The 13,934-nt window shown below is 44.4% G+C and overlaps 1 protein-coding gene across 4 annotated transcripts in view; it reads left to right on the forward strand.

Annotated features, from left to right (window-relative positions):
• Positions 1–8,508: 8,508 nt before the first annotated feature.
• Positions 8,509–13,934, forward strand: part of DLG5 (discs large MAGUK scaffold protein 5) — a 109,550-nt gene continuing 104,124 nt past the window's right edge. For all 4 annotated transcript variants that reach the window (XM_074830551.1, XM_074830553.1, XM_074830552.1 and 1 more), the window contains exon 1: positions 8,509–8,865. In XM_074830551.1, the coding sequence (XP_074686652.1) occupies positions 8,565–8,865 (301 nt within the window). In that variant the 5' untranslated portion in view covers positions 8,509–8,564. The remainder of the gene's footprint in view (positions 8,866–13,934) is intronic.

Here is a 13,934-nt window from a genome sequence, read left to right on the forward strand (position 1 = left end):
GGTTTCTCTTTGACTTTATTTGCACTGTAATCGCAGTCTTGTGTTTACTTCCTACAAAAATAATTTCCCTCTCCTGCTCAAGGAATATCCTGCAATGTTAAAAGTAAAAATTTCTTCTCAAATCAAAAGCATATGGAATTTATGCAGTATTTATGTAAACAGAAATCAGTGTATCACTGTCAAATAGCAGTTAAATTCTTAGCTATGGGTATGACACACAGGATCTTCTTAAAGACCAGCATATTTTTCGACCCCCTGACCATCTACATTTGTATTGTTTCACAAAGACTTTTAAAACTATGCACAGTTAATGAAAGTACCCTAGAAATGCTTCTCCTATATCATAAAACAGATGAATTCAGAATGCTAGAGCATTTCATTATGAAGCAATAATAATCCCCTCCAGCTGGATGCTCCCCACAATCCTGCTCATCTGCTTCCATGCATGATAAGCTTTTGGAGTCTAACCAAATCTGAGAATTGCTCTATTCTCATATGCAGATCTGCCGGGTACTGTTTTTTTCAGGAGGTGGGCTGCCACTTCTGATCCCCCCTTAGTTTAGGTGTTGCAAAACAGATGAGCTGTGGGACTAGCTCTTCAGGAGTGTGTGAAAAGACAGGTGTTGCACAGTATCTAGAGAAACAGGGAAAACCACAGTTGTACACATACCTCTCTCCATTTTCTCAGGGAGCTCTCTGGGCTTGGACTAGAGTGATCTGGACTGCCCTGGAGCTTTCAAGTATTATCAGCTTCTATTTAGCAGCAGGAATGTCAATTAAAGCACTGCCCCATGCCCATGCTCTGTAAAAGTGTGCATTTTGCGTGTCTCGGGATGCTTCCTGTGGCTCTGCAAGCATTCTGCCCTTCAGCTTTTCTGAAGTTCTGCTTTGTCATTTCTGCCTGCTAGGCATGATGAAGTGTTTTTTTGCTCTTTCTATACCCATTGGGCTAATGTCTGATGGGAATTATATTCTATCAAAACAATTTCTTTCTCTCTGGCTGCATTGTTGTTTTTTTTTTTTAACATATTAAATTTTCTAATGATAGAATAAAATATGTGTATTTTGGTAGATAATGAGCAAGACGTGAATCAAAGCCCTTTAAAATCAAAGGGAGGATCACTGCTATATACAAAGAGACTTGGATTAATCCCTAGGTCCTTTCGTTGACTTGGAGACACTCAAAAACTTATCTTGTAACTGAGATATATTCAACTCAAACTCTTGCATGTCAGTGAGCAGGGGAACTACTTACTATTGGAAGTATATATGTAATTCTTAGCATATCTGAGGCTTCAAATATGAAACAGAACATAAGAAAATACCTTTCCTTTTTCAAGAGCCTTTAGATTCAAATCCAGTTTGAAAATGCTCACTGCTGACAGAAAAACAATGAAGATAGTGAAACTGTGCCAAGGCTTACTCTGGAGTCCTTACTACTACAGTTGTCTACCTCCTTCAGCTGCAGTTTGGGTTTTCTTCTTACGAATTCCCAGCTTGTGCATGGCTTGTTTATAGAAGCTAGGCAAGGATGCTTAGGGCAGACAAGCTTAGGATGCTTGTACCTCCCCATTAGTGCTAAAAGAAGTAAAAGCAAATGATTGGTATAAATGGCCTCTTTTGTCTTCACTTAAAAACTGACCTAGAAACTAAACCAATAACAAACTGCAAGCAACAGCTTTTAAAGGGGCTGTTTAACATCTGCTCACTTATAGAAGTTAACCACATCACAAGTCAGCCCAGTCTCCCAAAGAAAATTAAATCAACCTCCAGTTCTGTTCTAAACAGACGGGTACTTGGGATGTGCTTGCAGGGTGCCTTCTCTACAAAAGCTGAAATACTTACAGCCCTGTAGGATCACTGCTGATGTGCCTCTGTAGTATTGCAGGTTTTCTTTTGCTGCCTGTTTTTGGAAGCAGTCATCTGGGAAACAGAAATGATTGTGTATTTGCAGGTCCAGGGGGAGCCAATTTACCTAACCTTTTCTTCTCCCCCCCCCCCAAAACAAACAAACACACACCCTGCCTGACAGGTATTCTGTCCTAGACGAAGGCCTTGTCTTGCTCTTTTAACAGGCAAATCTTTAGTTGCTTAAGTAAAACATTTTTTTTAATTTGCTTTTTCAACAGCCCCAGGAAATTTAAAACCTTCAGCAGACAGGGTGTTTTCTTTCTGTTGAAGCTGACTGAAATAACTGTCTGATCTTCATTTTAACTTGAATTACCAGTTCAGCTCCTGCCCAGAGTGGGAACAGGCCAAAAAAATTACTATCTATCTGAAAACTGCCTAGTGCACTGCTAGATGAAATGACCAATAGGTTTTAAAGCTACAGGAGAAAAAAGCAATATAAGCCTCTGGTCTGCTTTCGTTCATACTGTATGTCATAGGACCTCACTTAAGAAAGAGCTAAACCATTGCCTGGAGTTCACGGTTACACATTTTTAGAAAGATAAATGATCCTTGTGCTTCTATGAGAGTCCAACAGCAGCTCCCTCAGTCCGCAGCTTCAGCAGAAGGGCTGAGGACCTCAGGATTTATGGGCATAGCCCATTCCTGGAGGTGATAGTGCCAGATGAAGTATTTGGCCCGGGCAGTGCCAAGACTACTCACATTAGGTTTGGCTTTTTTTTCTTTTTTATGGGTAAATGACATCTTTTGATCTGCTGGCCCATTAGACCAGCACCTTCCTGTCCTGAAAATGCTAATTAATTGTCTATCAGTTACATCAATCTGAAAAAAATAAGCTTCTGTTGAGAACTGCTTAGCTGCTAGTGTTTCATATAACACCTATTACAAAATTTCTATGGTGTTTACTTTGTATCTAGACAACTCTAATCTTAACTTGATGATCACTTGCATTTTTCATATACCTGTCTTGGAGATTGTATAATCTTCCTTCCCAGGATCCTCACAGTGTTGTCAGCTTCCATTAACTTACTATAAATCCCTCAATATTTTTCACTAAACCCTTCATTGCTTGAATCATATGATTACATGAGAAGCTTAGCTTTCATTACAAAACTGTTTCTAGCGTACATGGCTGCCAGTGAACCTTGAAGACCTGTATCCTTAGGGCTACAAAACCAAAAACCAAATAAAATGTCTCCCATGTATTTAAAAATAGTAAAAAAAGTTCCTAATCCTACAGAAAATCCTCTACTTTTGGCCCTTAGAATTTCTGACTGGTTCAGATTGATGATATTGAGGAGGTAGATGCAGAGAAAGAGGAAGTATCTGAGGAGGAGTGACAGGGTTTTTTTGCACAGAATACTATTGTCTTATTAAAAGTCCTGGTAAAGTGAGTATAATAAATCAGTTTTAAAGCCCAAATGTTTCTGAAGGGTGCCTTATCAGAAAATACCAAGCTAAAATAATACAATAGTGTCACTCAGTATGTGGATGAACAATGTAGAATATAAATTTCATCACCTAATGGCTTTTGGAAACAAAGATTTTGCAAGACACAAGGACAGTCACTGGGTGCGTCCCTGCCATTGCAGGTGCAACATTATGTACCATCTTATTGAAATCCATTTGAAAGCAGGTAGGCTTTTCTTTCCTCTTTCTCTGCTTTCTTTTTCTCTTCTTCCTCTTTCCTCCGCTCTCCCCTTTCCCTTTCCCTTTCCCTTTCCCTTTCCCTTTCCCTTTCCCTTTCCCTTTCCCTTTCCCTTTCCCTTTCCCTTTCCCTTTCCCTTTCCCTTTCCCTTTCCCTTTCCCTTTCCCTTTCCCTTTCCCTTTCCCACTTGATCGTCATGATGTTCAGAGTCTTCTTGGTTTCAGCCTAAAGTTCTCTGATCTGTATGGAAGATAGACTTTTACAGTGACAACTATGTGCTGGATTACATGAATTTTAATATCTTTTTTGTTTCTAATGTGAATGTATGATACAACATTGTATTTCAGGAAATGTGCTGAATTTTCATACACAAGCATGATGATTATTGCATAATCAAAAAGGTTTATTGGCAATTACAGGAAGAAAATCATCTTCTACTAAAAGTTGAATCCTGCTCTTACTGCTCTTGATTCTGATCTTGATATTTTCAAAGGGTTGCATGTTTTTTGGTTTGGTTTGGGATTTTTTTATACGTAGTTAATATTGTGGAATTTGCTGGGATTTCAAATACTGCACAGAGGTATACGGACTTTTCAGTCTCCAGCTGCAGGGTTGCTGAAACCTAATGCGTGTGCTGTGGATGATCCTGTCCTCCCAACAGAAAATTCTGCAATACGAGTACTTAAAAGTACTTTGCTGCTCCCATCTTAAATCTACAGAGGGAGGTTTTTCAGAGGCAGATATACCAAGCTTGATTTTTCAAATTCTGATTTCTGTTTTTGAAAATCATTCCCAAGGTCTGATAACTTCTTAAGCCTGTATTTGAAAGACTTCATTTCTACATGGCAACATCAGTTTTTCACATTTTCTTTCTGAAAAGAAGATACAAAATTGAATAAAAATAAACCCCAATTTCTGCCTCCATGTCCCTATCTTGTGCCCCAAATCTTTTGCCTAATATGCTCACTCAGAAAGTCAGTGTGTTTTTCTAATGCCCAAAGCCTACATCCTCAATAGCCTAGTTTCCAAATCTTAAAAAAAAAAAAAAAAGATTGGGAAAGCTTTTCCAAAGCTTACAAAAATCTACTGGTCTTCTTGTTCTGTTAATTTGTCAAGTTGTGGTTTGAATCCAATTTTACACAAGCACCCATGACATCCAGTGTCAGAGCTCCATATTTAATTACATTTTTTTTAAAAAAGCTTTCCTTTTATTTAGTTTAAACAAACAAACAAAAAGCCTGCCTTCCTTTTGGTACTCTGATAAACACCTGGTTGACTCTTGCATAGTCTGTGCAAGTTGTACTCTTTAATTCATTTCAGGGATCTGTCTTTGATTAACTTAGATTTTAGTTCTGAATATTTATTCTGCAGATATTTTTCTGAAAACTTGGCAGGAGAACCAAAGGGTGGTTTTTTTTTTTTTTTCTTTTGGAGAGGAGGAGGAAGGAACTAATTGAAAATTGATTTTGCTTCTTATTTTGGCAGTAGGGCTGTAGATTCTGGAGTACTGTGACGATCTGAATTTTGGTCACTTCATAAACTTTTGGCATAATATATTTCCATACGTTTCACAGTTTGAGTCTTCAAAGATGACATACATGCCTAAATCTTATGAAGACTTTCCCTGCACTTGCTGGGGAAGGTCTATACTGAGTCAAGCAAATGAGTTAACAGCAGGGTCCCTCTCTTATGCAGGCAACTGACTGCCAGCTGGACCCATGAAAGAGAGAAATTTATCTGAGAGCAAAGAAGACTTGCCATTTGCAAGAAAAGTGGAGTGTAAGAGACTCAGATATGATGATGAGATAGAAACTGCACTGCCAGAAAGAAACCTGATACGACAAGGATTTACCTGCTACGTGGCACTATCTGAGCAATGGCAATGGGAGATGTGGATCTGCAAGCAAAAGGTGAGGCAGGCATTGCAGGATGACAAGACTGATGTTTTATTTAGAAGAGAAGGCAAAGGACTAAGACACGCATTTGGGAAAGGCAGGAATAAATAAAGTCCAGAGCAAGTGCTTGCTGAGACACACCTCCCTCTAGGCTTTGGAACGGGACTCAAGATATCCAAGTTATGCCCTGCTCGAATGATGCCGTTCCTGTGTTGCTGCAACCTCTGCTGAAGAGAGCATATTGGGAGTGCCGAGTCAGGCAGAGGACGAAAACCAAGATTGTTCTTCATTATTTCAAGTAGGGGAGGACTGCTGTATGGATCTAAAGAATGACTCTTATCATAATGCCCCGTAATGAACTGTGGTGGTTTGTTTCCTTTTCTTAACAGGAAACTGTATAAGCACACACACGATAAAATAACATCGTAAAGGAATGCTGAGATTAGGAAGTCTTAAAATCTAGGAAATACTTCAATAATTTGTGTAATCTTGTTCAGTCTTCTTGTGCACTTGCCTCATGCAAGTCTTCAGTTGCACTTACTTGCCCCCTGTCCTGTCGCAGGCTCCAAAGGGGACTGCCTGGGCGCCGGCCGAGAGCTGGCAGTGCCTGCTTTGGTGGTGCACTGGGTGACACGAGACATGTTTCACTTCTTACTGGTAGTTTTTCACTCTGTTCTCTTTCAACTTCATTTTGCCAAGTTGAAGACAACAATTAATGCATACCAGTGTTAAGTAGTATTTCTGGAATGTACAATCACTTTACTGGCTAAACTTTGCCCAGCTTATTGGAGAGAAATAGATTTTCCGATAAATTTAAATTGTCTAGAAAGAACACAGTTTGAAGGAATTTACAATATCAGTCATTAGCCAACAAAACTAGTCTTTGTGTATTTTGTCTAGTAAAGAACCATGATGCTTAGACAACCATGGATACAAAATTAGAAGAAATGACTCTATAAGAGTGTAAGTAACCATGGGCCAAACATGAAAAAACTAATTTCAAAATCATGCTACACTTTCAAGTATTGTTTTAAATAATGACTTCTAAGGTTGAGAAAAAATCCCTAAATGCCTTTATTCTGTATCTGCCTCCACTAATAGCAGCAGAATGCATACTATGATTATGCATGTAACCCAAGGCTGTTTTCAAGTATGAGAGACATCACCATCATCGTCATCGTTTGTTCAGCTACATAATGTGACTTGAAACTGAGTTCAGCACCTGAATTCTCCGAAAGGGTGTGTTAACAGAAAATTTTAGGGAACAATTGCTTCCCCTTTACATCACTGAGTCCAGCTCTCTGGACACTAAGTAAAAGCATACAAGTGTGTGGACAGGCTTCTTTCAGAAAATTTGAGTTGCTACTAGATGTAACAGGGTTAACACACATACTAGTAATGCTCTTTCCGTGTCATTACAGCCACCATTATTTTTGCAGGATGCCAGAAACATACCTACAAGTCTTTCATATAAATGTGAATTTAAGATTATAATCGCTTGTGGTCATTCTGCAGTCTGTTCCCCTAGCTGCTTGCAAATTCAGGTGCCGTTCCGTGCAAGTGATGTTGGCAGACTGTTTACTTTCAGACAGAAAGGTTGTTTTTCTTGTTTTTCTTTGCTAAGCCATTACATCCCGCTGCTGCTGCTGAGTACGGAGATACCGGTACTCTGTTGGTAAATTACCCGGTCTCTGGTTATTTACGAAACGCTGATGAAACTACAGTTGGGGGGGAAGATGAGCCAACAGGTATTCCTAATGCTTAGACCTTTTGTTCGAAAACTTTCGGTTTTGTAAATCCTAATGGACCAAGCCCCGAACGCTCTGCTGTTACTTTGATGTTTTGCTCCTCCCGTTTTAGGACGAAATAAATCTTGGCGTGGGAAGCGGCCGCCCGGTGACCCCCCCCGGCCCGGTAGCGGTACCGCGAGCACCCTCAGCCGGCGGCCGCGCCCGCGGGGCTCCCCAGCCGGGAGGAAGCAGCGGCGCGGCCCGGCCCGGCCCGGCCCCGGCCCGCCAGGGCGGAGGAGGCCGGCCGCCCTCGGCAGCCCTCGGCAGCCCCCGGCCGCGCCGGCGGGGAGGAGCGCCGCGCCGCCCCGCCGCGCAGCCTTTGTCTCGCCGCCGAGAAACCGGCGCTGGTCACCCCCGCCTGCCCCGGCGAAGCGCCGCTTGCCCGGAGGGAGGAGCGGGGGGAACCTCCCGCAGGCCGCCCCGCACTGCTGGCGGGGACGGGACGGGACGCGACAGGGGCCCTTCCCCACCGGCCGGGCCCGGCCCGCCCCGCCCGGCTGCGGGCGCCCCGCCTCCCCGCCCCGCAGGGGCCGGCAGGGAGCCCCTGACTGACGGCGGGGAGGCGGGCGGCGGCCGGGGCCGGGCCGGGCCGGGCCGGGCCGGGGGAGAGGCTGCCGCTGCGGCGCGTCGGCGGGAGGCGAGGAGCGGAGCGGGCGGGCGGGCAATGCGCTGCCGCAGCTCCGTCTCGGCGCAGGCGGCAGCCTTGTGCAACCAATATGGCTGCGTGCGCCCGCGAATGAAAGGAGGCGCTTGGAGCTGAAGCCGTCTCCCCCCACCCCCCTCCTCGCCCCGCGGCCGTGTGGCCTGTAGCGAGCGGAGCAGAGAAGTTGTCTGGGCTGCCCCGCCGGGGGGTGGGGGGTGCCCGGGAGGCGGCGGCGGCCCTTCCCGCAGCTCGGGATCCCGGCTGTCCCCCGCCCGCGGGCAGGGGAGAGGAGGAGGAGAAGTTGTTTCGCCGCCCGGGGGGCGCGGAAAAGAGGCGAGCGGGCGCCAGCTGGAGGAAGAGGAGCAGCCGCCTCTGCCGGCGGCTCGCCCCCCGCCTGCCTGAGGGGGAGCGCGGCGGCGGCGGCGGCTCCCGGCCCGGCGAAGGAGGAAGAGGCAAAGCCGCCCTCGGCCCAGGTCCTGCCCGAGCTCCGCGCCTCTTCCCCGGACGAAGTTTCGCCGGGGGCCGCTGCGGGGGCGCCGGCTGCCGGAGGAGGGCGGCCGGCAGCGCCCCGCCTCGGCCCGCGCCCCCCCGGGGGCGGCGGTGGCGGAGCGGCGGGGCCGGGGGGCGGCGGCGCGGGGCCCCGGCGGGCGAAGTTTGGCCGGCGGCGGCCTGCCGCGGCCATGGAGCCCAAGCACAAGGAGCTGCTCGCCCAGTGTCGCCAGAGCCTGGCGCAGGCCATGACCGAGGTGGACAAGGTGGTGGAGCTGCTGGAGGCCGCCGGCGCCCTCGGCCCCCGCGACCTGCGCGACCTGGAGGCGGCGGGCAGCGGGAAGGCCGAGCTGCTCATCGCCCTGTTGCTGGCCAAGGAGCGGGACCACTTCCAGGACCTGCGGGTGGCCCTGGAGAAGACGCAGCCCCACCTGCTCTCCATCCTCTACCTGAACGGCGTGGCGGGGGCGCCGGCGGCGGCCGAGACGGCCGGTGAGCGGGGCCGGGGGGCGCGGGGCCCGGGGCGGAGGAGGAGGAGGAGGGCAGCGGCTGCCCCCGCCCACCCCCGCTGGGGCAGGGGAGCGGCCGGGCACCGCGGGCCCCCCCGCCTGAAGGTGGGAAGGGAGTGAGGGAGTGGGACGGCTGCGGGCCGCGGGGGAGGCGACTCTCCCGTGTTTGTACTTGGGCTCTCGATTCTTGTTGTGGGCTCCCGACCCTTTTCCTTCTCTTCTGGCGGGCGCGCTAGTGCTGGTCCCCGGGAGGTGCCGGCGATGCTGTACGCTACCTTTAGGAGAAGCCACCCCAGCCCCCTTGCTGCTGCTCCCACCCCTTGACGCCGGGTGCCGGCTGGGGCTAGGGAAAACCGTACCCGGAGGGGTTTTCCTCCCCCGAGCTCTTCTGGGGCCGCCGGTGGTGTTAAACAGTCGCTTCTTGACCGGGCAAAACTGAGCCTCCCCCCTGCAGCCAGTCTGCTGGAATAGGCTGGCTGGCAGGACTCCAGCAGATGTGCGTTTGAATAAATATTGTAACTGTTTTTCTCTGGACAAACATATGTTTGTTTGGGGCTATATTGCTGTAACTTTCCTTGGTGGCTACGATAGGAAAACAATTGATTTAACTGCAAATCCAGACGAGAAGAATTTGAGTGTAAACCTCTGTCTTAACTAAGACGGGCTTTGACCCACAGGTCTTGCCCTATTCTCCCCTCTCCAAAACAAGCCACAGTCTACTTTTATGTGGATAATACCAGGCTTTAAAATAATCAAAAGAAAAAAAGTTTTGCTGTTAATATACAGGCCCTTGCAAATGCAGCTGTGTTTCTAGATGAGAAATACTTCAATTGACGTAAATGGTAATTCTGTATTATAGAGTACAGATAAAGAATATGCAGTTGTTGAAGCACTGTGGAGGTATTCCAGTGTGTGTCCAAGTTGACTGATTCAGAAATTTGGGGTGTCTTTTTAGTTTTGTTTCCAGATTTGGGAGTTGCAGGGTGACTACCTGTTTTGGTAAAGCACTGCACTGGGAGGGCTTCCTGGCTCTTATAAACTATTCGATTTCTTTAAGAAAATAAAGCCTTTTAAGAGCTGCTTGCGTCTGGAAAACAGTGCATGCATGTGCAGTTGCACTGTATACTCTGCCCTTACTTCAGTTACGTTGTTGATGCTAGGAGTTTGGTAAACACAAAAAAAATGCGTGGGGGTCTTGCATTTTGTTTTATATCACTGTGTTATAGTGTATGGCCTTTTGTAATGAATATATGGCAGGACCTCACAGGATGGGGAAAAATGGACTGAACAATAGACCTCAATACTTCTAACATTATGTGGTCTGACATCAATAGGAGATGAGGGCACTCGCTTCCTTTCAGAATGGAACCCATGATGTTTTCATATGATAAGATTCGTGCTTGGTCTTGTCTTTTTGAGAAGATGCATTAATGGTACTGGGCTACTAACATTTCCCAGCCTTAAAAACAAAGGTGTAAAACATGAATGACAGGAAAAAATGAAGTAGATGTTGGATGTAGTAACACTCTTTATTTTTAAAATACAAGTTGGAACTGCAAAATGTTTCGCAACACTGAGCTCTCAAGGGAAAAGTAGTTTGATGGGCAAAATAACTAGATCCTCCTTGACTGAATGCGTTCATGAGGATAATCTGAGTTAATTTAACATCTGTGAAGGAAACGATGTTCCCCTAATGTGATGGGTTTTAAAATTTTATTGCTTTCATTTATCAGTAGTAATAAAGAGCTAACTTTGAGAGTTATGGTTTTGTTTCCCTTGTGATAAACATGGTTACAAATTGGTACACAGGAGATGGCAAATAATGAGCTTGAGAACAAACCATCATGCACATAGGAAGGTAAAGGACCTGAGCTGTCAAACACTGTTGTATGTATTCCAACTTTACTCCCCTGAGGAGGTGTCACGGTAACTAGCCATGAGGCTGCTCGTATGCCTCTAAAAAATCCTGGTCTATGAGCAAGTTTGTCTTGGATGTGTTATGCAAAGAGTTAATGTTTGAGGGTAACTGCAGTAGAAGGGTTCTTGTTTGAACCTGTATTCAGATATAATTGGGTTTTACTCTAATATATCCCGGCAGGAAGTCTGACCACCCATCTGCTCTTCTCATGCCATTTAGGACTTTCACTCCTTTTCACTGAGTATGTTGAAGGCTGATAGTCAAATCGCTTTTTGTTCTTTGGGTGCAGTAGCAAACTGTAAACACCATGGCAAGGAGAAATGTTGGATTCTGTATTTAGAATACTTCAGTGAAACAGTCCTTAGCATATATTATGTAAAATGGCTGTATTCTTAAAGGCAAAAAATACTTATCTTAAACATCCCTTTAATTGAACCTATCCAGCTAATTTAATTTTTAAAATTACCATTAGTATATGAAAAAATGACAGTTTACAGTGGTACACTTAATTTTAGTATTGCTTGGAAGAGGAGGCTTATTAGAGAGATGAAAATTATTTATAACCAATAACTTCTTGTAGTAGTGTTTGCTAATTTCTTTTTTTAATGTGGTGTTTTTGTGAGGGAAATGGGAAGGTAATCAGCAACATAATTTTGTTCAAAGTTGCAGAATTCAGCATACAGTCCGCTCACTACATGCGCACGAGTGATTCTCCTTCCATTTTAATATCCGCGATGTGTACCATTTGCGTTTTACTTTGTGATTTCTTCCTTCGCATTTTAAGTACCACCTCCTGTTGGACTTTAAAGGTGATATGTAAACTTGGAAACTCAGGCTGTTACTTACACCAGCAGTTCTTGTGGCTGCCTGTACAATGTAGAGCTGACACTTTTATAAGTATTTATCTACACAACACAGAGGGAAGTAAACAGTTGGTCTGATTGCTAAAGGAAAATAACTGGGTTCCTAGTAACTGCTGAAAAACTTCGAGTATAGACAACTCTGTCTTTTTGTTACAAGGAGCTTTCTTTTCTTTGTAGAATGTTCACTTTGTAGAATGTAGAATGTTCATTTGTCTTCTGTAGTAGCTTCTAATTGCTTGTTTTAAATCTGAATCTGTATAGTGGTTTGGAGATCAGTTTCTCCAGTAAAATGTATCTTTTTAAGCTTGTTTTATTTCTAATTTGAGAGTAGTGTGCCTAACAGTGTTAGTAAACAGGGTGCAAAATCTAACAGGAAACTACCTTCTGTCAAAGCAGAAGCAAAACAAAGTGCGATTTGCTCCATTTCACTTAGTCATGTTTAGAGACACCAGTCCTTCCTTGAGTAAGACCTTTGATTACTACATCACACTTTTGTGTAAATGTTTCTGTGAGAAATTGGCTCTGTCTATGTGAAAGTGACTGTTTGGCTGATTTAAAATCTCCTAGTATTTTGTACAGGGACTAATTCTTTAAGTAGTGTGCCAAGTGCTTTTATTTATTTATTTTGGGTTGAACTGATGGTTTATTATTAAATACTTAATCTGGCAAATTATCTCCATAATGCATGTGAAAAATCCTGTATCCTGATGAAATAACACATCCCTTCTAATGTGAAAATAAATGACTACTGAGCATTCAGTTATCTCTTAGATATCTTGCTATTTCATTCTTAGAGTTGATACAGTGTGAATTTTGTGACCTAAAATATGTTCAACACAAGAATATGGTGGAAGATACTTCATTGTGACAAGTACTATTAAAGATCTATTTTGCTTTTAAATCTAATTAAGGGCTAAACCAGAAACCTAATTAGACTATGTAGGCTTTAGACTGCTTCAGATAATGTAGAGCTTTGTACTTATATTGTTGTGGTACTAAAAAAGTGGGGAAAAGACGGATTTGGTTGTCCATCTTTGAATTAATTTTTGAGATGAACTTGTGGGGCTACAAAGGCACTCTTAATGCTTTATCCACAAGCAGGGTAGATTGTTAAACTTAAAAAGCTTTGCTGCTGGTTTCACAACTATTAAACTTCTAGGTTCACAGCTTCTTTTATATTGGCAGTTGGTCTACTTTTCTGTACCCATACAGCTGCGACCAGTGAGTGTGCATCTGTAAGCTTAAGCATAACATAATGGCTTTTTTACTGGAAGGATTTAGCACCATTTTGGATTTTAAAAGCAGAGCATGTTAGGCTTCAGAGGTGTTTCATTTAACAGTTTTAAAATCAGAATTTAAGTTTTAAAACGTCAAAGTTTAAAATTCCAAATTGCTTTTTTAAAAAGGTCTTTAAGAGGGCAACAAGGAAAGAAGGAAGATGGTTGTAGATTGGCTTTGAAAGTTTTCCCCTATTATTTAATAAGACTTGTTTTTCTAATTGTCTTTGGTCAGAGATCAAGTGTTAATTTCCAGTGCAAAAAGTAAATGTGGGCATTTATAGGAGTAGAAAAAAGTTAGAATTCAAACTTTTATAGCTTTTTAGAGGGATTATATTAACTTCCTCCCTCTGCTTTTTAAAAAAGGAGCGAGTTGTATCGGGTTTGAAGTCACAAAGTTTGCTTTTAAATATTGCAAGGTCTTTCAGTATGTTTAAAAAAACACAAAAGGCAAGCTCTGTATGTATGAATTGAGGAGATGGAGAGCAGGGCCCCACTTCTCTTGCTGGCAGCACCCTGGAGACCCACAAGAAATGCCATAATTCCAGGATTGTCCCTAAGGAGCTGGGAGTGTGACTGCTCCGAGCTGTTTCTGGGGCCTCCGCATTGTGCCTGCTCTTCCCTGTCCTCCACAAAGTGTTGGCTGGTCCCCACAAAACATTGACTGGTGGCTGGTGAGAGGAGCTCATGAGCAGGAGCGAGAACTTGAGCAAGTGAGGAGCCGAGAGACTGTATGGAGGAAGGGTGTGAGATGTGGAGGTGGGATTATGGTGTCCTGTAGGAGCAAGTGAGAAGAAAGAGGGGCCCGGTAGGCTGTGGGGTGAGGTAGGGGAAGAAGATGGTAGAAGTGCTTGGGGAAGATGAGAAATAATGCTGGAAATGTGCCTTTCCTGGGAAAGGAGAGAGGGGAGAATGAGGAGAAATTGTAAAAGCATAATGTACTGACTCAAGGACCGAACTGACTATTTTGCAATTAAGTACAATTTACACTCCC

This window comes from Strix aluco, chromosome 7, assembly GCF_031877795.1.
Source record: "Strix aluco isolate bStrAlu1 chromosome 7, bStrAlu1.hap1, whole genome shotgun sequence".
NCBI classification, from domain to species: domain Eukaryota; kingdom Metazoa; phylum Chordata; class Aves; order Strigiformes; family Strigidae; genus Strix; species Strix aluco.